Source organism: Geotrypetes seraphini, chromosome 7 (genome assembly GCF_902459505.1).
Source record: "Geotrypetes seraphini chromosome 7, aGeoSer1.1, whole genome shotgun sequence".
Taxonomy (NCBI): domain Eukaryota; kingdom Metazoa; phylum Chordata; class Amphibia; order Gymnophiona; family Dermophiidae; genus Geotrypetes; species Geotrypetes seraphini.
Genome location: NC_047090.1, coordinates 124129575 through 124154195, shown reverse-complemented (window position 1 = coordinate 124154195; position 24621 = coordinate 124129575). Strand labels below are relative to the sequence as shown.

General features: G+C 42.9%; 1 protein-coding gene across 3 annotated transcripts in view; it reads right to left on the bottom strand.

Annotated features, from left to right (window-relative positions):
* MIA2 (MIA SH3 domain ER export factor 2) overlaps window positions 1–24621 on the bottom strand; it is a 194700-nt gene that overhangs the window by 88020 nt on the left and 82059 nt on the right. For all 3 annotated transcript variants that reach the window (XR_004540132.1, XM_033952217.1, XM_033952218.1), the window contains exons 10-13: window positions 22440–22511; window positions 19607–19717; window positions 12195–12266; window positions 7156–7260 (exon numbers count right to left, since the gene is read on the bottom strand). Coding sequence is in view for 2 of the 3 variants with exons in the window: in XM_033952217.1 (XP_033808108.1) it covers window positions 7156–7260; window positions 12195–12266; window positions 19607–19717; window positions 22440–22511 (360 nt within the window). In the remaining variant the exon portion in view is untranslated. The remainder of the gene's footprint in view (window positions 1–7155; window positions 7261–12194; window positions 12267–19606; window positions 19718–22439; window positions 22512–24621) is intronic.

Sequence of the window (24621 nt, the reverse complement as noted above, 5' to 3'; positions counted from 1 at the left end):
TTCAAATGATTCGGTGGTGACTGCAGCAGCGGAGCAGTATATTAGTGACCAAACATCAGAGTATTTTTTGGAAGGGTTACAGATGTGTCAAGTGTGTTGAACTTAGAGGTGAATATGTAGAATAATTTGTAAGTTTCATGGCTCTACATCAGGAGTCCCCAAAGTCCCTCCTTGAGGGCCGAATCCAGTCGAGTTTCAGGATTTCCCCAATGAATATGCATTGAAAGCAGTGCATGCACATAGCTCTCATGCATATTCATTGGGGAAATCCTGAAAACCCGACTGGATTCGGCCCTTAAGGAGGGACTTTGGGGACCCCTGCTCTACATCATTCCCTTCTTGGTTGGGCTGAAAAATTTTCAGTACGCCCTTGTATAAATGTTGGTATTGACTAGGCAGAGTCTTTCCTTGCCATATATGGTTGCCTGGGAGGGGAATCTGGGGAGAGCCATCTCTTCGGCTGACTGGACTGTCACTTGGAGTCATACAAAGTCTCTAGGAATGGCCATGACCATTGTAGAGAATGGCTTTAAAGTACTGATGAGGTGGTATTATACCCATGTTCGCTTTGCGAAGTGGGGAAGAGGAGATGGTCTGTGCTGGCAAGGCTTTGGGAAGACAGGGACTTATTTCCATATGTGGTGGAATTGTTCTGTTATAAGGGGATATTGGTGTAAGGTTTTTGATCTTCTCTCTTTAATCCTGGGGAAGCAGGTGTCATTTCAGCCTGCCTCCATCACTTTCCTCCTAATTTGGTGGAGGGAGACCACAAGTTATGGCTGAAAACAGCTAGATTATTGCAGGCCTCTTCCTGAAAGTTGCCTTACTCCCCTGACTATACTAAAGTGCTAGCAAAGATGGATAACTGGTTTGTCCTGTATCAGCTTACTGCTCGTAAATATCATCGTATGGGACAGTTTACCCAGGTCTGGCACTATTTTGAAACTTGGAAACTCAATTCAAATTTTTGATGGGTTGAGGGGGAATATGTGATTTGTGCTTCAGATTTCTGGTTTGTATGATTTTGTTTTCTATGAACTGGGGAGTGCTGAAGGAACACTGCACTCCTATATTGTTGCTTGCTATGTACTAATTTGCTGTATGATTTCAATAAAACTTGTCAATTAAAAAAAAAAAGTTCTTGAAGATAAAAATATTTTCCAGTCCTCAAAGAGGGGGACTTCTACTCTACTGGGAACCACTTCTCCAACTGGTCCAGGAGCTGCCTTAGTACACCATATAGAAGCTGCACGGCCTGTCTGCTACCATCCACTCAAGACACAAGAACACCAACTATTCTAAGGCTGCATGGTGCCCTAAAAGGGTGAATCAAGCAGAACTACTTTGCTTCTCTATATCCATTTGCTAGTCAGGCACAGCCTACTGGATCTGGATTAGTCTGGTATGGACCTAAGGCCTCCTTTTACGAAACTGCGATAGCAGTTTCTAGCGCAGGGAGCCGCGCTGAATGGCCCGCGCTGCTCCTGATGCTCATAGAGCTCCTATGAGCGTTGGGAGCAGCGCGGGCCATTCAGCGCAGCTCTCTGCACTAGAAACTGCTATCGCAGTTTTGTAAAAGAGGGGATAAGGAATAATATTGTATTAGGGTGAGAAAGGGTAAGGGGGTTAGGGATCTGGGATTCCTAAGGTATAATAACCCCTGGCTCCACATGGATGGAAAACCATCCTCAGCCAATACTACTAATTCTAGAGCAGCAGCAATACAACATAATCAAATCCCAATACTCCAAGTACAGGATAACTTGTCCTACCACCTGCTGGAGACTTAAAAATGCTGACTGGAAGCGATGTCAAATGTCATTAAGCTACCACTCTCTACCTGTTGACAGGACAGCATAAACCCAAGCATCTGGATTGGTCTGGAGAGATTATAAGGAATAACAGACTTTCAATGCTTTGTATTCATTGAAATTATTTATGGTGCACCTATCCCATTTCCAGAAGGAAAGTAAAGAAAGATATAAAAACCCATTTTAAGAATTGTGGCTATACAGAAAAGAGCACAATGGTAAGCAAGAGAGAGAGATTATGTACTTACCCTGGTAAGCTCTTTTCCAGTAGACATGCGAGACATTCTAGACAGCTAGGTTATTTGATCATACTCGCTGCTGCAGAAGAAATCCACACCGGATTTTTCATTCTGCCTCTGGTGTATGTCACTGTGCAGTTTAGCTCCCTCTACAGTTAGTACCCAAGCACCGAGAAGCAACTAATATATATGAAGTAGAGGCACCTATAACAATAGGCAAAACAAATTGTTCTGCTCAAAAATACATAGATTCTTTCAGAGCTCCAATGTCATAAGAACATAAGAATAGCTTTACTGGGTCAGACCAACGGTCCATCAAGCCCAGTTGCCTGTTCTCACGGTGGCCAATCCAGGTCACTTGTACCTGGCAAAAACCCAAAGAGTATCAACATTCCATGCTACCGATCCAGGGCAAGAAGTGGTTTGCTCCATGTCTTTCTGAATAACAGACTATGGACTTTTCCTCCAGGAAATTGTCCAAATCCTTCTTAAAACCAGCTACGCTATCCGCTCTTACCACAACTTCTGGCAATGCGTTTCAGAGCTTAACTATTCTCGAGTGAAAAAATACTTCCTCCTATTGGTTTTAAAAGTATTTCCCTGTAACTTCATCAAGTGTCCCTTAGTCTTTGTAATTTTTAATGGAGTGAAAATCAATCCAATTGTATCCGTTCTACTCCACTCAGGATTTTGTAGACTTCAATCATATCTCCCCTCAGCCTGCTCTTTTCCAAGCTGAAAAGCTCTAACCTTTTTCGTCTTTCCTCATATGAGAGGAGTTCCATCCCCTATATCATCTAGTGCCGCTATATCTTTTTTGAGATAAGGAGACCAGAACTGAATGCAATACTCCAGGTGAGGTCACTCCATGGAGCTATACAAAGAGGCATTATAACATTCTTAGTCTTGTTAACCATCCCTTTTTTTTTTTTTATAATTCCTAGCATCTTGTTTGCTTTTTTAGCCACCGCCACACATTCGGCAGAAAGTTTCATCGTATTATCTACAATGACACTCAGATCATTTTCTTGGGCGCTAACCCCCAAGGTGGACCCTAGCAACCGGTAACTGTGTTTTGGGTTATTCTTCAGAATGTGCATCACTTTACATTTGTCCACTAAATAGGCAAACACACTTCCTGATTAACATGGAAATCCAAACCTTCAGCAAAAAGGAAGGAACCGTCTGAAGGGAAACCCCTGCCTCCGAAATCTGGAGAAAAGTGTCTCGGAAAGACAAATCCTACAGTTCCGACACACAATGCGCCAAAGTAATGGCAACCAGAAAAACAGTCTTGAGCATCAAGTCCAAGAGGGAAGCATCTCGAAAGGGCTCAAAAAGAACATTAACTAGGCTAGACAACACCAGGTTAAGATCCCAGGCAGGGAAAGGATGCTTAACCAGCAGTCAGACACGAAAAGCCTCGTTCAAGAATCGAGCAACATCAGGATGAGACGCCAATGAGGACTGATGGTTCCAGGCTCTAAAACAAGAAAGCCCAGTCACTTGGACCCACAGAAAAGCCACAGTGAGGCCTTTATCCAAACCAGCATGAAGAAGGTGAGAATCAGTGAGATTGGAGCTGAATACGGATCCACCTGGTCTTGGGCACACCAATATTGGAAGGCCTTCCACGCCTTAGCTTAAGACAACACCAAGGACAACTTCTTAGACTTGAGAAGAGTATCAAGAGCCATGTCGTAAGAGCAAAGTGACCCGGATCCTCCATGGCCACTGGTCCCTGCATGAGAAGGTCCGGACAGGCACTCAGCCGAAGGCTGCAACCCACTCGCAGATACATCAGATCAATGTAACATGGTCTGCAAAGCCAACCTGGAGCCACCAGAATGACACAACCTGGTTGAGTAGCAATCCTCTAAATAATTCGGCTGGCCTGCAGCCAAGGTGGAAAGACATACAGGAGAATCTCCTGAGGCTTCGATTGCACCACAGCGTCAAGCCCCTTGCTTCTGGGCTCAGTTCTGCAACTGAAGAAGCGAACTGCTTTCTTGTTCCTTGCTGTTGCCATGAGGTCAAAGCGAAGCCACCCCTAGTGTTCCACAATTGCTTGGAATGCCTCCAGGGACAGGACACACTCGCCCGGATCCAGAGTCTGTCTGCTGAAGAAGTCTGCTTGAATGTTGTCCACTCCTCCACATGCGCTGCTGTCAGTGCCAGGAGATGACATTCTGCCCAAAGAAAAAGGACAGCCTCCTAAGCCAGAGGAGTGCTCCTGGTCCCTCCCTGGCATTTGATATAGGCTACTGCTGTTGCATTGTCATAGAAGATCCTGACTGCTTGGCCTTCCAGAGTCTTCTGCAATCTCATCAGAGTCATAGGAATGGCCCTAAGCTCCAACCGGTTGATGGACCACTTTCTCTGAGAGGGTGTCCAACACCGCTGAACAGGACAACGATGCAATGGGCTCCCCAGCCCCGAAGGCTGGCATCTATCATAAACTATGATCCAAGAGGCAATGTAGAGCAGTATGCCTCTCCAGAGTGATTGCGGGCAAAGCCACTAGTCCATGCTTGCTTGAGCCTCCAGAGTCCAAGGCAGACAAGTCTCCAAGGCATCCCAGTGTGGTGCCCAGAGAAAGCGAGGCAAGAACTCTCATGGAGCCATAGCCATAATGACTGAACGCACGGTCTCCATTTGGAAGCGCGGAATCTTGAGTTGCGCTTGGTCACCTGCACCGCCAAAGAATCCACCCTGGGCTGACTCAGAAGCTGCTGACACTCCTGCGCTGGAGGATACAAGCTTAACATAGCTCTAGCACTTTTCAGAGCACCCTCCAGAGTCAAACTGCTCCGAGATCAGAAAGCTCATATCCGGATGCCAGGGAAAAGTCGAAGAGTGCAAGCACACACTACAAAGCCAGGAGGTTGAAGTGGACGAAGCCAGCTGAGTGACTAAGTTTAATTCCTGCAAAGACTCGGCAATAAGGTCAGTCAGAGCTGAAAACTTAAATAAGCACAGGATCCAAGGCCCCCGAAAGATCTGCAGATCCAGCATAGAAGCCTGGATCCCCAGGTCCAGGAAACGCTGTACCATCAAACAAGTAATCAGTAAGGTAAAGATCAGCATCTGGCTCCCCAGATCAGGATCAGGCAACACAACACCCACAGCAGGCGAGGGCGTACCCAAAGGCACTACACCACTAAGAGATGCCACAGAGGCAGAGAAAGAAGACTTGTTTTGAAACTCTGACCACAAAAATCTCATGGATTTAGAAAAGGTGTCTGGCTCATAGGGCATAGAGTCACCTTTAGATGACTTAAATTTGTGTTTCATAGGTCCGCAGCCTGGCTGACTGAAGAACTAGCCATGCCGAGCCCCGAAAGCAATGCCAGCCGCCCCACAGGGCAAGCTGTTTGTTTGATCATCTGCTTCTGCAGGGGGGGAACTAAGTAGGGCACTACAGCCCACCCCCCCAACAGCTGTCACGCGGCATGTGGCACAAGGACACTCTAAAAGCACTAAATTTACACAATCCTGGCAAGAATCCACATGAGGAGAGCCCAAGAATTTCATCCCAGCAATTTTTTAGGCATAATTTAAGGAAGCAGGGAGCTAAAGAAAAAAAAGATCGCTACAAATCCAAGATGGCTGCTGGCACAAAATTCACACCAAAATTGCAATATTTCTCACACTTCCCAAACTCTAAAAATGGCAATTTTAGGATTTTTCAGGAGGGGAAACATCCAGAAACACTCAAAACTCCACTTTTCCAATCTCCCCCGATGTTTCTCACAGAGTGTCAGCAGCCTATGTACTCACTGTGACCTGACAGGATCAATGCTGCAAACCTGCTTTCAGCTTTCTCACAGTAGCTGTATGAGAATTTCACTGCTGCAATGCTGGGAATGCTTCCTCAAAGCTAATCTTCAGGCTGCCAGTCAGATTCCTCCACCCCTGCAAACCACCAGATGTGCACCAGGACAGGTGGAGGCGTGAAGACGCAGCTGGTACTCTGCAAGACACTGCCAAGCCTCCTAAGGATGCCTAACAGCCTGCGCTCGACCTCTGCTTTACAGTAGGTGAGCCCACTATAGGGACGGCCCTGAGATCCAGAGAAAACTATACAGGCTGGCCAATAGGTACCCAAAAAGGGATCAGTCTGTCAGCTACAGACCAAAGTCTGAATTCTCAAGCAGGCTGAGCTTCAAATTTGCTTCAAGCACACAATTACCTGAAAATGGGGAAAAATTACCGTACATTGAATTAAAATAATAAAATGGGGAGAGCAGAATACACAAAACTGCAGTCATGCATGCAGAAGCTATAGAGGGCGCTAAACTGTACAGTGAAATATACCAGAGGCAGAGTGGATTCCTTCTGCAGCATGTGGGTATGGGGAAATAGCCCAGCTGTCTAGAATGTCTCACCTACTGCACTGGAATATATTTTTATCAACAGGTACCAATGGACAAAGATTTCTATATGTTTCAAAGATGTTAGCTTCCATTTACTTCCCAACAAATCAAAGTAACATAAAGCTTTATCCAAAAAGTTGCTGAATAAGTATACAGAGTCGCTTAATGACAAAACAAAAAGTAAAGAGGAACTGGAGAAAAATATACAAACAAAGACTCTCAGCATTAGTACATTGAAGAGCCCTGATGAAATGATTTTTTTAATCATGAAATGTTGGCCTTTATCGGCTTTTTTTGTGAGGAAGTCTTAGTAATGCCTGCATCATGTTATGAAGTTCAAATGCTGATCTCAAAGCAAAGATAAGTGTTGCTTGCACCTTTTTGAATTATATTTAATTATATCAACGTTTAAGCTACTCTAATGTTTTTTTTTGCCTATGATAGAATGTTGGAGGGGAGCTAATGAGCTATTTAAGCTCCCCTTCATAGCTCCGGAGCATTGATTGCCCTGCAGCTTCTGAGGCATTTTTCTCCAGTAAGTGTATATTCCCTGAACTGAATTGAATGTACAAGACACAGTGGTTAAGTTTTGAGCATTTTTTCCAGCGTTTATACTAGAGGTTTGGTTTATTGTTTGTACAGAGTCCCTTAATACAACTTCCCTTCCACAAATCTCTATGCTACTGATCCTCACTACTTTAGAAGGCTTAAAAGCACGCATTACATTACCTGCTGGTTACTTTCTTGTATACGAGAACGTTCCTCCAATGCATCCTGCAGAGAGATTTCAAGCCTGTCTCTGCTAATCTGAAATACTTTTAATGTTATCCTGGCCTAAGAAAATTAAAATAAAAAAGAATCATATCAAAACACTACATATTAATGAAACTACTATAAGTACCGTACAGGTGCTTGTTAGCATATTTTTGCATATAGCTACTTGTTATACATTTTGTGCCCCTCTTTGGGAGCAATACCAATGTTGGCACTGTTTTTATTAATATAAAACTTAATAAACTATGTGAACTAAAAAATTTTAAAAAAAATATGCACAAAGGATAAATTTCTATAATCAAGACTTGGGTGCTAAAAGGGGGTATGCTTAGCACCAATTTTATAATGGCATTTAAGCCACATTTTAGGCACAATCACTTACACCATATCAATGGTTACTGTAAGTGGGCCCACCTAGGTGTGCCAATCAAAATGCTCAATTACTACTGCTAATATCATTTATTATTTCTATAGCACTACCACATGCATGCAGCGCTGTACATTAAACACACAAGAGACGGACCCTGCTCGAAAGAGCTTACAATCTAATTATGACAGACACACTGGACAAAAATTGTGAATCAATATTATGTTGCTCATGTAGGGAAATACAAAGGGATGAAGAGGTAGAGGACTACAGAGGGAATAACAAATATGTTTTTTGGGGTTTTTTTTAAAAAAATTCTTTATTCATTTTTCATCTTACAGCAAATACATATATATTAAACATTTGTCAATAAATACATCATTGAAATTCTATCATTTATGATACTAATAGATAAAATTTTTTATCCCATCCCTCCCTCCCTTTCAGTCTTGCATTCACTCAAATATATCAAATCAATAATCCTTTCTTGTGAACTAATCATTTAATAAATTCAACTTCCTGCCTCCCATCCCTTCTACCTTAAATTGTATTTATAATGTAAAATGGTATCTACTCATTGCAATATTTTGTTAATGGCCACCATAACTCATTAAATTTATTAAAATTCCCTTTTTGTACAGCTATTGTTCTCTCCATTTTGTAAATATGACATATCGAATTCCACCAGAAGTTATAATTAAGTCTATTCCAATTTTTCCAATTACTTGTGATCTGTTGTATGGCAACTCCTGTCATAATCATTAAAAGTTTATTATTTTTTGATGGAATTTGGCTCTTTGTTCTCATTAACATACCGAATAAAATTGTATCATAGGATAATGCCACATGATTCTTCAATAAACAATTAATTTGGGGCCAAATTGATTTCCAAAAAGCCATAATAAAAGGACAATAGAATAATAAATGATCTAGAGTCCCTGCTTCAAGATTACAGTGCCAGCATCTATTAGACTTAGAGGAATCTAATTTTTGTAATCAAACTAGGGTCCAAAATGTTCTATGCAACAAAAAGAACCAAGTTTGTCTCATAGATGCAGACACTGTACATCTCATCCTCCAGGACCAAATTTGTGGCCATTGAGACGCATTAATTTGATGCTTAATCTCAATGCTCCAAATGTCTCTAAGACCTGTCTTTGTTTTTTTTATTCATATATCCAGATATCAATTTATACCTCTGTGCGGCCTAATGTCCCAGGAAATCCACCTGAAAGCACAAGAATTCCAAACTATACTGATTATTAAGATTTTTCCATTCAAGGAACCCCTCCTGAATAGCCTGCTTCAGCTGCAACCATCTAAAACTTTGTGATTTATTAAGACCATATTTATGTTCTTATGGTTTACAAGTTGGTAGGAATAGGACTTAAATGCAGCTTTGAAAAACTGGGCTTTCGGCCTGGATTTGAGTACCTCCAGAATCAGAGCCTGATGTACCAATTGGTAGTTTTCTATAAGTTCTGTGTGTTGTTTGGTGACATATTGATAGCCTACCTATGCTCTACCTATGTGTATGCCCCTCTTGCATTTAAATGCTACCTTATAGAATGGCACCTAGTGCATAAACACAAATCACTGCCAATTATTGATGCCAATGAAACATGCAAGGGGCACATAAATCTAGGTGCCAGTTTATAGAATTGCTTTGAAAACCTTTTATTGGCATTACTGCCATTACTGTAAGGACAAATAGGGCCTGACTGACTCTGTCATGACAAACTCAAAGGAAATGCAATTCTGGATTTAATTCTAAATGGACTACGAGGATCGACGCAGGGTGTAGAAGTAGAAGGGATGCTGGGAAGCAGTGATCACAATATGATCCGCTTCAACCTGGACACGGGGGTGAAACATCAATCCAGAACAACAACACTGAACTTCCGAAAAGGGAATTACGAAGGGATGAGACTCATGGTAGGGAAGAAGATTAAGAGGATAAGCACTGTAAAAACGCTAGAGCAAGCATGGTCCCTTTTTAAGGACACAGCCACCTAGGCGCAAAATCTCTCTCTATATATACCACGTATCAACAAAAGATCCAAGAGGAAAAAGAACAAGGAACCGGCGTTGCTCACTGTAGCGGTGAAGGAAGCGATCAGAGACAAGAAGACTTCATTTAAGGAATGGAAAAGGTCAAAAATGGACAAAAACTGGAAAAGCACAAACAACATCAAAGCAGGTGCCATAAGGCAGTAAGAGGGGCCAAAAGAGACTACGAGGAAAAAGTAGCCAAGGAAGCAAAAAACTTCAAGTCATTCTTCCGATATATTAAGGGGAAACGACCCATGAAGGAAACAGTGGGGCTGTTGGATGACTATGAAATAAAGGGCGTGCTAAAGGAGGACAAAGCCATTGCTGACAAACTGAACACATTTTTTGCATCTGTATTTACCAAAGAGGAGATACACAACATACCAGAAGCCAACAGGCTATACGCAGGAAATGAAGAATGGAAACTGACAGGGTTGACAGTCAGCCTAGAAGAGGTATGCAGGCTGATTGATAGACTTAAAAACGATAAATCCCCGGGACCGGATGGCATCCATATGAGGGTAATCAAGGAACTGAAAGGGGCTATAGCTGAACTGCTTCAACTAATAGCCAATCTGTCAATCAAATTGGGAAGGATTCCGGAAGACTGGAAGGTGGCAAATGTTATGCTGATCTTCAAGAAAGGTTCGGGGGGTGATCCGGGAAACTACAGACCAATGAGTCTGACCTCAGTACCGGGAAAGATGGTAGAGGCGCTGATAAAGGACAGCATCATTGATTACCTTGATGGACACGATCTGATGAGGACCAGCCAGCACAGCTTCAGCAAAGGAAGATCTTGCTTGACGAACTTGCTGCACTTCTTCAAGGGGGTAAACGGGCAGATAGACAAGGGTGATCCAGTCGACATTGTATATCTGGATTTTCAGTAGTCGTTCAAGGTTCCACATGAACGACTACTTTGAAAAATTGCAAGCCATGGAATTGAGGGTGAAATACTCACATGGATTAAAAACTGGCTGGCGGATGGGAAACAGAGTGGGGGTAAATGGATAATACTCAGACTGGAAAAGCATCACAAGTGGAGTGCCGAAGGGTTCGGTGCTTCAACCCATGCTCTTCAACTTATTTATAAATGACCTGGAAATTGGTACAACGAGTGAGGTGATTAAATTTGCAGATGATACGAAGTTATTCAGAGTAGTGAAGACGCAGAAGGATTGCGAAGACCTGCAACGTGACAAACACGCTCAAGAAATGGGCCACAACATGGCAAATGAGGTTTAACATGGATAAGTGTAAGGTGATGCATGTTGGTAACAAAAATCTTATACACGAATACAGGATGTCCGGTGCGGTTCGTGGAGAGACCCCTCAGGAAAGAGACTTGGGAGTACTGGTCGACAAGTGTGGCGGCAGCGAAAAGGAAGAACAGAATGCTAGGAATGATTAAGAAGGGGATCACAAACAGATCAGAGAAGGTTATCATCCCGCTGTACTGGGCCATGGTATGCCCTCACCTGGAATACTGCGTCCAGCACTGGTCGCCCAACATGAAGGAGGACACAGTGCTACTCGAAAGGGTCCAGAGAAGAGTGACTAAAATGGTTAAGGGGCTGGAGGAGTTGCTGTACAGTGAGAGATAGAGAGTTGTACGGGGACAGAAATCCCACCCGTCCCCGCCAGGATCCTCTCCGTCCCCACCCATCCCCGTCGGGATCCTCTCCGTCCCCACCCATCTCCGTAAGGATCCTCTCCATCCCCATCCATCCCCGCAAGGAATTACCTCCATCGCCGCCCGTCCACATAAAAAGCAGCAATTACTTCTGACAGGATCATCAATTCCACAGTTTCTTTTGTGTTTACGCTGCTGTTTTCCTTGTGGAATCTCTTTGGTGGAACCCTTTTTTTGTTTTCTGTTCAGGTAATTAACTTATAAACCCCCTTCTTTTACTAAGGCTGACGTGTCCATTATATTATATGGATGAACCCGTTGGCTAGAGGGGGGTCCCCATGGGAGTCTCGTGGGTTAGGGGGGATTCCCGCGATCCCCGTTCCCGTGCAGACCTCTAGTGAGAGATTAGAGAAACTGGGCCTCTTCTCCCTTGAAAAGAGGAGACTGAGAGGGGACATGATCGAAACATTCAAGATAATGAAGGGAATAGACTTAGTAGTAGATAAAGACAGGTTGTTCACCCTCTCCAAGGTAGAGAGAACGAGAGGGCACTCTTTTAAGTTAAAAGGGGATACATTCCAAACAAACGTAAGAAAGTTCTTCTTCATCCAGAGTGTGATAGAAAACTGGAACGCTCTTCCGGAGGCTGTTATAGGGGAAAACACCCTCCAGGGATTCAAGACAAAGTTAGACAAGTTCCTGCTGAACCAGAACGTACGCAGGTAAGGCTAGTCTCAGTTAGGGCACTGGTCTTTGACCTAAGGGCCGCTGCATGAACAGACTGCTGGGCACGATGGACCACTGGTCTGACCCAACAGCGGCAATTCTTATGTTCTATCATATTGCTAGAAGCAGACATATCAAACACTTCTGATACGAGTAAGCATAACTCAGAATTATTTTTCTGAAACAGTGAGAAGCCACAAACAATATACTTACCTCTTCTGCTTGTGACTTGATGGTTTTCGCTTCAATTTCTAAAGACTCTATCCTTTTCTGAATTTCAGAAAGCTGCAAATTAGATACATTTCATATACAATTTATTACCAATATTGTAACTATGTAAAGGATCTTAAAACTAAAAGATAATTTTGTAGACCTTTTCACTGAAGCTATCAAATTGTGTTCATAGCATACAGAAGAGCTATATTAGAATGAGGCCTACTATAAAACCTTACTTTTCTGAGAGATCCATAGAAACGACTTATAGTAGCCTTTTAAGGCAAATTTTCACTGTTAATATAATAATATAAAAAGGTTTTCCCCCTCATTCCTGATTTCCCTTACTATCATGTCACGTTGAATAGTTTCAGATCTTTCCCTTAGATCATGTTCTTCAACCGCCTGTCTGTGGACTGGTGCCGGTCCGCAGAAAATTCCTGCCGGTCCACACAGGGCCGGCGAGATTGATAAGCTGCAATTTCCTGCCAGTACGCACAGGGTCGGCGAAATCATGGGGAGCCTCCGACAGTGGCTTTCTCCTCTCCCAGCAGCTCTCGATACTTGCCAGCACAGTGATTCACTTCGGCAGCCTTGGGGCTTTTGCTGAGTCACAGCCGCCTCTGATGATGGCACTTCCTCTTTCCTCAAAGGCTGCGTGACCCATCAAAGGACCCAAGGCTGCCTTAGTGAATCGCTGTGCTAGCAAATATGGAGAGCTGCTGGGAGGGGAGAAAGCCACTGCTTGAGGCTGGGAAGCTGCTGGATAAGGGAAAAAAGGGACAGCTGCTACTGGGCCTGGAGGGAAAGAAAAGGAGAGATGCTGCTGGGAGGGTAGGAGGGAAAGGAGTCTGGGAAGCTGCTGGACAAGGGAAAATAAAGGGACAGCTGCCATTGGACCTGGAGGGAGGGAGAAGGAGAGATGCTGCTGGAAGGGGAGGAGGGAAAGGGAAGGGAAGAGAGTTACTGCTGGCCAGGAGAAGGAGGGGAGATGGAAAAAAGGAAGAAAATAGCTGGCAGGGAAATTAGAGGAGGGAAAGGGGAGAGACAGGAATGAGAAAGTAGAGAGATTGATGATGGGAAGGGGGTCAGCAGAGAAATAAGCAGAGATGGACAAAGATGCTAGATCTGGTGTAGGAGAGATAAAAATGAAGAGAGCAGTGAAGCTAGAATGAATCAAGTAAAAAGGAGAGAGGGGGCGCAGACTGGATGGAAAGGGGAGAGGGGGTTAGAAAGAAGACAGATACCATATGTAAGGGGGAGAGGGCAGACAGTGGATGGAAGGGCAGATGCTGGGCTGAAGAGACAGAGAGGGCAGATGCTGGAAGGAAGAGAGTGAAAAGAAGATGAAAGCAGAAACCAGAGACAACAAAAGGTAGAAAAAAAATAATTTCATTTCCATTTTGTGATTAGAATATATCAGATTTGAAATATATATCCTGCTAGAGCTGGTGTTAGACATAACTGGGGCCTGCAAAGCCCAGGCAGTGCTTCTTTAGCTTCCAGTTGGCTTAGGGCGCTCTCTGACCAGGGGGAAGTTGCCCTAGTTGCACTCCCCTAACACTATTCCTGTCATGTGTGACTGCGGTATTCTATTAGCATGATATTTCTGTGTAGCATTCTGTAATAATTTGGCTTGTTCAGTTTTCTTGATAGTAGAGGGGATATATGTGAAGGGGAGGGGAGACAGGGGTTTTGTTGATCCTTGCTCTGTATTATTTGTATTTATAAAATGACAATTGTACAGAATATTGTTTCTTTTTATACTTTAATAAAATACATTCAATATAAAATCATAACTGAGGCTTGTGCGGATGGGATCAGATAGTTTGCGGGGACCAGCTCGCAGAGACAGGGTGGAAACAGGATTTTTTAATTTCAGTCCTAGTAGTTTGCCGGTCCACAAAATAATTATTTTATTTCTGCCGGTCCATAGGAGTAAAAAGGTTGAAGAACACTGCCTTAGATAACTTTATTCCTTGAATAAATGAAATAATTTACAAAGCATTATTATGTGTTTCCTTAAGTTCTTTTTGTCTATTATTATATTTTGTTTAAAGAGCAGAAGCTCTTCAGTGTGACATTTATGCAATAATAAGGAAAATCAGTTGAAGGGAACTTTTTCATATCACTCCCCTTTGGCTGCATTAAACAAGGTCTTGTTGGTGCACCTATTTTATCTCAAGTAGCTCCTCCCTAGGGAAAGTAGTCTAGGGCAGTTGGTTCAACTGAGGCAAACCCTTCCATATTGCAAGCTGTTGTATACTTGCTGTGCATTTTCACAACAACACTTTTAGGGTTCTGTAAGTGATGCTTAGAAGAGTGGCACCTGCCATGTGTCAATCACGGACAGGCGCTGCTTACAGAATTGCGGCTAGCAAGGACCCTAGGCGCTGGAAATGTAGGTCAGGGTTTTACGGGCCTACATTTCCAGTACCTAAGGTCCTTGAAGAATTGTGGCCAGTTGTGCCTAGTGATGATGTAGACTGATGTCACCCCTAAACATGCCCACTTTCAGGCTTTGGCATCACTAAGTGCAGCTAGATGCCATGGACTAGAGGGTGCCTAGCATCACCTAATTTTTTTTAAATCCATTTTTAATTGTTTTTTTAATGACACAATCAATGATTGCACCACTTAAAACCTATTAATATACTTAAGTTAACTACTAGCAGGTACCTAACTTTCCGCAGCTTTTTTGAGAATCCAGTCCTTAGTGTCTTCTCACTGAATGGTCTCAGTTCCCCCAACATTCCATCTAGCCTCTATGTGTACACTCATCTTTCAAATAGTGCTTAACTGAAACCTTTGCATTTACATGCATATTTGCACACATATACATGTATATACCACTATTGTAATCATTTATTTATTTTTCTATCCCATTCTCCTCAAAGAGCTCAGAACAGGTTACAGATTAACATATATAATATACAGTTTACAAATTTGCCATAGTTACAATGCAAGATTTTTTAATACAGTATTATGATGGGGTGGATGTCCCATCACATGAGAGAGTGCTTCCTCGAGAGAGGGGTACCTCACAGTTCAACTCTCCCAAGGGCTTCCTAAAGAATGGGAGTAGGTAACCATGGAAACAGAGAATAGCCAGGTCAACCTAGCTCCTAAAGGGGTAGTTCTAGTCATAGTGGAAGACTAGGTGGGTAATGTTAGGAACCAGCTACCCCTATTTCCCCAGAGTGTTGCTTTTCCCAACAGCAAAAACCAGAAAGAACGGTACAGTTTAGGGGGTGAAGAACTTATGTGCATGACGGAAGAGCAGGACTTGGGTGTGATTGTATGTGATGATCTTAAGGTGACCAAACAAGGTGAAAAGCTGACGGCGAAAGCTAGAAGGATGCACCCTCAAAAAGATATAAAAAGGATGGAATTGGTCCAGAGGAAGGCTACTAAAATGGTGTTTGGTTTTCGTGATAAGGCGTATGGGGACAGACTTAAAGATCTCAATCTCTATATTTTGGAGGAAAGGCGGGAGAAGGGAGAAATGATAGAGACGTTTAAATACCTACATAATATAAATGTGCATGAGTCAAGTCTCTTTCATTTGAAAGGAAACTATGCAATGAGAGGGCATAGGATGAAGTTAAGAGGCGATAGGCTCCGGAGTAATGAGGAAATACGTTTTTACGAAAAGGGAGGTAGATGCGTGGAACAGTCTTCCAGAAGAGGTAATGGAAACAGAGACTGTCTGAATTCAAGAGGGCCTAGGATAGGCACGTGGGATCTCTTGAAGAGAGAAAGAGATAATGGTTACTGATGATGGGCAGACTAGATGGGCCATTTGTCCTTTATCTGCCATCATGTTTCTATGTTCTAGTAGAGAAGACTGGATGACATTGATATTTGATTTGATGAACTGATTTGCATCCTAATTTGCATATAAGTGAATTGCAGCGAAAAGGGTTGATTTCTAAAAAAATATATATTCTTAAAGACTTGAGCTGAACTCCTAATAGGGAGTGGGGCTTTAGTTTGGACCCCTTCAGCCCTTAGGGGACATTTTGAGGGAGATAAGAGGGACTTCACCCTGAACTGAAGGGGGAGGGTGATTAATGGACTCTCAGCAGAAAGGATCGGAGTTCTCAGTAACCCTACAACCTGTTCTGAACATTTGAGCTCAGACTGGCTAAGAATCAGTGAATGGTCACTCAGCCTACATCCTTGGGTAGGTAGTGAAAGGACACTCAGCCTACATTCTTAGGTAGGTGGTGAAAGGACACTCAGCTTACATCCTCAGCTAGTTTTGCATATATTCATGATTTCAGGAGCAGTCAGAGATGATTACTGTTCGGACCACTCTGTCATAAGTTTGCAAATTCCACAGGTCTTTGTCTTTTAGAGGATAATGGCAGGGCAGTACCCTTGCCGTCAGTGCATCTCTACTCATAGCACATTAGTGTGAATATACAGGTCTGGAGGTATTACATGTTAGATGTAGGTGTCCTGAGTTATAATGGCATCCCCTCGTCTGGTCTAGGTGGAACTTGGGTACGTCCCACTTGTCTCTACTGGTCTGGCATGGAAGATAAGGAAGGTGAAATTTAAAATTAGTTGTTAATTTCCTTTCCTTTAGTGCTGCCAGAACAGTTCAGAACCTACCCACCTAGGGAAGCACGGCAATCAAGAGTCTTAATCTAACAAATTCATAAAGCTAACAGCAAGTATGTTGTTTCCAATGCTGAAGATAGTTGGCTTAGTCATATCATTCATTTAGGGTATTATCTTATTGCTCAGTTAATGACTATGAAGTACATTTTTTGGCTGCATTATATTAGTTGTGGAGGTGAACTGGAAACCAAGACAGAGCAATTGCCTTCACTTGTCTTAGCTTTGATGCGGTAAACCGAAGAGCTGAAAGCATCATCAGCTCATCATCAAAGTCAGCGTTGAGGTTTTTTTTCTGTATTTCCATCTGCTGGCAGTGGTTATAACCCACTTGCCTGGAAAGGTTTGGCAAGATAAAAAGAAACTAAATTAACAGATAAGTTTACCTTCCAGATGCCATATCTCAATTCATCATTTTTATTTATATAGGAAGGTAAGTATTTTTATTTATTTCCTGAAATAGTAGCTAAAACCTTCAAAATAATAAAAGGAATTGACAAAATAGAGCAGGAAAAACAATTATTTACAATGTCCAATGTGGCATGGACAAGAGGACATGGACTGAAGCTAAGGGGGGACAAGTCCAGGACAAATATCAGGAAGTTCTGCTTCACGCAACGAATGGTGGACACCTGGAATGCTCTCCCGGAGGAGGTTATTGCGGAATCCACCTTTCTAGGATTTAAAAGCAAACTAGATGCACATCTCTTTATGAGAGGCATAGAGGGGTATGGGTGACTTAATTTACGCCAGGTGTACACCTGGAAGGGCCACCGCATGTGCGGATCACCAGACTTGATGGACCAAGGTCTGATCCGGTGATGGCGGTTCTTATGTTCTTATGTAAATTGCCATTTTTTTATATTTAAATCACAAAAGACACTTATACTTCTTTAAAGGTTAAGTTCCTCTGTTACTGTAGTAGTGAATGATTGTGCTGGTCCATATTGACTTCTAATATCTGTATGTCCTGCAAGCTTAGAGCAGGCTTTACCTCGCTTATAAGGGGGCACACTCCAGGGAGGAATTAGAGAATAGAGAAAAGTCAGATGGTATATTGTTAGGATATTCAGGTGGTATCAACAGTGGTTCAGGATCAGACTGTGGCTCCTCAGAGTAGTGCTCTCCAATTTTTGATTCAAATCGATTCTTTTTTTAATAAAATGGACTTACCAATTCAAGTTGCACAGCTGGTGGGGTCAGGATCAGCACCATCTCCCTCCTTTACTACTCTCCCACTTTCTTCCGCTGCTTTCCTGAAGCAGCAGCGGCAAACTGAAACAGATGTGCTGTGAGATCTTGCCATATGTACCCGCAGTTGTCGGCCCGCCCTCTCCAACGTCACTTCTTCTTCTGGGGCAGAGCCAACAGTCGCAAATATGTATGGGAAGGTCCTGCAGCCAGTCTGTTGCTGCTTCAGGTAAGCAGCAGCAGCCATAGGGGTGCTAGGAGGCAGTTGATGGTGAAAGTTGGGTGGGAGGAGAGAGAAGGACCAGAAGCTGATGGAAATGGTTTGTGGGTGGGGAAGAAAGAGAGGGCAGATTCTGTATAAAAGTGGGAAGATGCTGGATGGAAGGTGAGGGGAATAAGCTGTATAAAAAGAGGGAGACAGAATCCTGGATGGAAGAGGGGAGAGACAGAAGATGATGGAAGGGGGAAGTGAAAGGGGATAGAGGGGGCAGACTATATGGAAGGGGGAAGAGAAAGAGGAGGGAGATGCTGGTAGAAGGGGAAATACATTGTGGAAACACTGAATGGAAAGGAGGAAAGAGGCGGCAAACACTGGATGGAAGAGGGGAGAGAAATGAGCAGATATTTGGGCTCCTTCGTAAAAGGAGCCATAAATTCGGGGCTGAATCTGGAGGGCCTCCAGGTCTGCGCAGATGTCAACATGATATCATGCGCATGTGTGATGTCATTATATTGATGTCTGCGTATGCGCAGAGGCCCTCCAGATGGGGCCCTGAGTTTGCTAACCCTGAAATTACTACACCAGTGAGGGGGGCACTGTGGAGAGGAGGAGAGGCGCTGACACTGGCTGACTGCTTACAGGAAGTGCCTCTCACGGCACACCCGGAATCTCGCCGCGGCACACAGTTTGCAATACACTGCCATAAGCCATTATTATGATGGCTTGGGAAAATCCACTCATTCCTAATATAAGCAGCATAAAATCAATTTTTTCCTTGGGATCTTGCCAGGTACTTGTGATCTGGGTTGGCCACTATTGGAAACGGCATACCTGGTTTGATGGACCTTTGGTCTGTCCCAGTAAGGCAGCTCTCATACGTTCTTAGGTAACTCAGCCGAAAGAGCTCATAAAGATGTTAAACAAAATGAGTGAGATCAGGGACCCCACAAGGATAGCAACTAAAAATGTATTTCTATTCATCAAAAACTTATGAAACCATTCATTAAAAACAAATGAGAATGTATTATGTGTGTTTTCCCTTTTCAAAAATTACTGCTTTTTACACATATAGCAACAGTGTTCACTTATGCAGCCAGTTCTAAAATTATGTCCTTATTTGTATTTAATATGATTCTTAATTCTGATCATTTTCACTATATAAAAATACAGATAAAAATCAACAATTTGCCTAAATTATTAAAGGGGACACTTTATCAAGGAACACTAACCAGTTTTGAACATAAACACTAAGATGCCTATAGGAATATAATGGGTGTCTAGTGTTCAGCGCATATTAAATCGGTAAGCATCCCTTGATGAATTCCCTCCCAAATCTGAAATATTGATGGTGGAGAACAAAAGTTAAAATAATTACCAAACTGTCCTGTTGCAATCGCTTAGATTTCTCCTCCTCTAGCTCCTCTTCCAGATTTTTCATCTCATTCTGAAGCACAGTGTTTGACCTGTTTAATTCTTCAGATGTTGCCTAAAAGAATCAGTTTCAAAGCTAGTAGATATATTTACCATAAATAATTTTACAACAGTAACCATTTTATAAACCAACCAAGCTGTTTCCAGACTAGCCAAAAACAAAATGCTATTTACTGTAGTATAATATGGGCACATGTCTTTTGCAGTCACACTTAGGCGCCTATTACAGAATCACATGTAACTTAAAACTTAGGCATCTCTAATGTAGGCAAGTGTCCAGTGCCAAAGTCAATCTTCTTTCAGAAACAAGACAGAAAGAAGATTGACTCATTTGAGCTTTGGTGCTGGAGAAGGATGTTATGCAAGCTGTGGACCACCAGAAGAACTAACAAATCGATTCTGAAAAAGATCAAACCAACTATGTCACTCGAAGTCCAAATGATGAAGTTATGACTATCTTATTTTGGTCACACTGCCAGAAGAGGAAGATCATTGGAGAAAGACATTATGTTTGGTAAGATCAAAGGAACCAGGCGAAGAGGGTGACCTGCAATTAGATGGCTAGATGCTGGAGGGCCTTACCAGACTAGCACAAAACCAATCTCTTTTTTAAATCTGTAATTCACTAGGACTCAACATAAGTCGATGGCACCTAAATAACTAATGTAGGCCAGGATTTTAAAGGCCTACGTTATAGGCACCTGTCCATTAGAGAATCACACCTAGCAGCATCTAAGTCCTTCTCCGCTTCTTAACATGCCTACTTTGGAATTAGGCACCAATCTTTTGTAGAATTGTGCCTAAGACAACAGGCGCCTTTCACCCAATTAATTTTTATTTTTTTCAATTTTCAATTAAGTTAGGTGCCTAACTTTAGATGCCTATTTATTTAAGTGCCTCTTACAGAATTTTCTCATTAGTGCCTCACCATAAAAGACAGCAAGTGCTCCCATGGTAATTGCAAGTCCCATACACAAAAGTTAAAATTAGCATGGGACCTGCAAAAAACAAAATATTTAGGAAGCCCTAAATAGTGACGTGTTAAATCCGAGCTTAGCATGCAGAAACTCCTGCGTTCAAATGTGTTAAGCCCAGATGTTAATGTGTTTTAGTAAAAGGGCCCCTTGGTAGCTTTAAAATGTTGACATGCACCAACTTCACATGATAAATTACAAGTTCTGTAATTTCAAAGAATCATGCTCCAAAGGTTCAATAGCCACAATGTTGTTCTCAAGCCTCATCTGAAGTTTTATAACTTGCCCATACTGTTTCATATGATGACAGGGTGTCTGACTCCATTTCATCCTCTGCCATCTGCCCCTTAAACAGTACTGCAATAAATTACATTACATTACATTCGGGATTTCTATTCCGCCATTACCTTGCGGTTCAAGGCGGATTACAAAAGGTTAGTTTAAAAAAGACAGAGTTACAATGATTAGCTAGAGAGGTAAGTTGTAGGTCTTGTAAACATTTAGCAGGTTGTTGAGGGTGAGGTGGTTTGTCAAAGAGTTAATAGGTGGTCATAGAGGAAGTTCTTTTGTTATTGTTAGTGCAGTAGTGGGTAGATCAAATGTCAGTTTTAGAGTTACTAAACGGTCGTGATGTTATTGCTGCTTCAGGAATTTCTTGAAAAGTTTGGTTTTTATTTCTTTTCTGAACGTCCTATAGTCTGGGGTGGTCATCAAGAGGTTGGAGATCTGGTTGTCCAGTCTTGCGGCTTGGGTGGCTAGGAGGCCGTCGTGTAGTTTTGTTCTTTTTACTTCCTTGATTGGGGGGGGTATGAATGGGGCGTGCGTTTTTCTTTGTCTTGTAGTGGGTGCTTGGATGAGGCGATTGTTCAAGTATGATGGACTTTTTTTTTTGCCTTTTCAGTGGGAAGTACTTCAATAAAGGAAGGGTTTCACAGTGGAGAGGGCTGTCATATAACAGCTAAGCCCACATTTTCAAAGCTTCTTTTAACTCCTAACTCCCAGTCACTTGTAAAAGTGCCCATGACTGTTTTATCATTCTCTCTGTGAGAAATTCCCTAGCCTTTATTTGTCCTGCTGTCTGTTTTAATAATTAGTTTATAAGCTCTATTGAGCATGGATTTTCTCTTACATGTTTAAATGTACAGCACAGCATACGTCTAACAGTGCTATAGAAATGATAAGTAGAAGTAGTTTTTTCATATATACAACTTGAGAAAGAGTGTAAATCACCCACACCAAACTAAGAGGGCATCAACTCCACTAATATACCTTTTCTAATCCTTTCTTCATATTTATTCACTAACCCCCTCTTTTATGAATACATAGCGAGGGTTTTAGCACCGGCAGCAATGGTAACTGCTCTGACGCTCATAGAATTCCTATGAACGTTGGAGTAGTTACTGCTGCTGCCGGCGCTAAAACCCATGCTATACATTAATAAAAGAGGGGGTTAGTGACTGATGGAATGAAGTGCACTCAAGACCTGTACAGAGCTAGCGTAGTTTTAGTGCACAATTTTGTGGGTGCACAGTGCAGAAAGCTTTTTGTATAAGTCCTTTTGTGTTCTTTTCAACTACAAGATGACACTTGCAACTTTCTAGTAACTAAAAGGAAAGTCAATTTTAGCACCATATAAATGAAAAATTCAAGGCACTAGTGACTTCCCTTTCTTTAAAATTAAAGAACATTAAAAGCAAGGCTAGCAAACTATTAAGTGCATTGATTTATTCTATAAATAGTGATTGATAAGCATATATCGCTAATCTTACAAAAAGCATATTAATTTTAGCCAGTTTGATTTACCTCAAGACATGTTGCTCCACATAACTCTTTCAGAAGATCAGCTTCCTTTAAAGATGACTCTAATTCTTCATACTGAAAAAAAATGTTTTTGGGTCAGAAATCAGCGACATAAAGCAAAAGAGATAAACACAGCTGCAGTTAAGCACAGTTACTTACCGTAACAGGTGTTATTCAGGGACAGCAGGCAGATATTCTTGACTGATGGGTGACGGCACCGACGGAGCCCCAGTACGGACAATTTTAGAGTGATTGCACTCTAAGAACTTGGAAAGTTCTAGTAGGCCGCACCGTGCACGCGCGAGTGCCTTCCCGCCCGACAGAGGCGCGCGGTCCCCAGTTAGGATAAGCCAGCTAAGAAGCCAACCTGGGGAGGTGGGTGGGACGCAAGAATATCTGCCTGCTGTCCCTGGATATCACCTGTTACGGTAAGTGACTGTGCTTTATCCCAGGACAAGCAGGCAGCATATTCTTGACTGATGGGTGACCTCCAAGCTAACAAAAAGAGGGATGGAGGGAAGGTTGGCCATTAGGAGAATAAATTTTGCAAAACAGATTGGCCGAAGTGTCCATCCCGTCTGGAGAATGCATCCAGACAGTAATGAGATGTAAAAGTATGAACTGAGGACCAAGTAGCAGCTTTGCAGATTTCCTCAAGGGGAGTGGAACAGAGGAAAGCCACAGATGCTGCCATAGCTCGAACTCTATGGGCCGTGACAAAACCTTCCAGTGCCAGTCCGGACTGAGCATAACAAAATGAAATGCACGCTGCAAGCCAATTTGACAACGTACGTTTAGAAACAGGACGTCCCAATTTATTCGGATCAAAGGACAGAAAGAGTTGGGGAGATGATCTGTGGGGCTTAGTACGCTCTAAATAGTAAGCTAGAGCCCGCTTACAGTCCAAAGTATGCAGAGCCTGTTCTCCAGAATGAGAGTGAGGTTTCGGAAAGAAGACAGGCAGAACAATGGATTGGTTGAGATGGAATTCCGAGACAACCTTAGGGAGAAACTTTGGATGTGTACGCAGAACCACCTTGTCATGATGAAAAACTGTAAAAGGTGGATCCGCAACTAGTGCATGTAGCTCACTGACCCTCCTGGCAGAGGTTAGAGCAATAAGGAAGACCACTTTCCAAGTGAGAAACTTGAAAGAAGTAGTAGCCAAAGGTTCAAACGGAGGCTTCATTAAGGCGGAGAGAACCACATTGAGATCCCAGACTACAGGGGGTGCTTTACGAGGTGGTTTCACATTGAAAAGACCACGCATGAATCTGGAAACCAAGGGATGAGCTGAAAGGAGTTTTCCATGAACTGGCTCATGAAAAGCAGCAATAGCACTGAGGTGGACTCTGATGGAAGTAGACTTGAGACCAGAGTCAGACAAAGAAAGCAGGTAATCCAGCAAGGTCTCCACTGCAAGGGACGTAGGATCATGATGATGAAGAAGACACCAGGAAGAAAATCTTGTCCACTTCTGATGGTAACATTGCAGAGTGGCCGGTTTCCTGGAGGCATCCAGAATAGAACGAACGGGCTGAGACAACAGAGTATCATTCAAAGTCAACCCGAGAGATACCAAGCTGTCAGGTGCAGAGACTGGAGGTTGGGATGCAGCAGTGTCTCCTGATGCTGTGTAAGCAGAGAAGGAAACAATGGAAGAAGAATAGGTTCCCTGGAACTGAGTTGAAGTAGACGGGAGAACCAATGTTGCCTGGGCCATCGTGGAGCGATGAGAATCATGGTGGCCTGTTCCCTCTTGAGCTTGAACAAGGTCCTTAACATGAGAGGTATCGGAGGGAAAGCATACAGGAACAGATTGGACCAATCCAGGAGAAACGCATCCGCTGCCAGACGGTGAGGAGAGGAGAGTCTGGAGCAGAAGAGGGGCAGCTGGTGATTGTGAGGAGCTGCAAAGAGGTCTATCTGAGGAGTGCCCCACTGAGCGAAGATGGACTATAGAGTTAACGGATCGAGTGTCCACTCGTGAGGCTGGAGAATTCTGCTGAGTTTGTCCGCTAAGGAATTCTGTTCTCCCTGAATGTAGATAGCTTTCAGGAATAGTTGGTGAGCTGTGGCCCAAGCCCAAATCTTTTGGGCTTCCTGGCACAAGAGGTGAGAGCCTGTCCCACTCTGTTTGTTGATGTAGTACATTGCAACTTGATTGTCTGTGCACAGCAGGAGG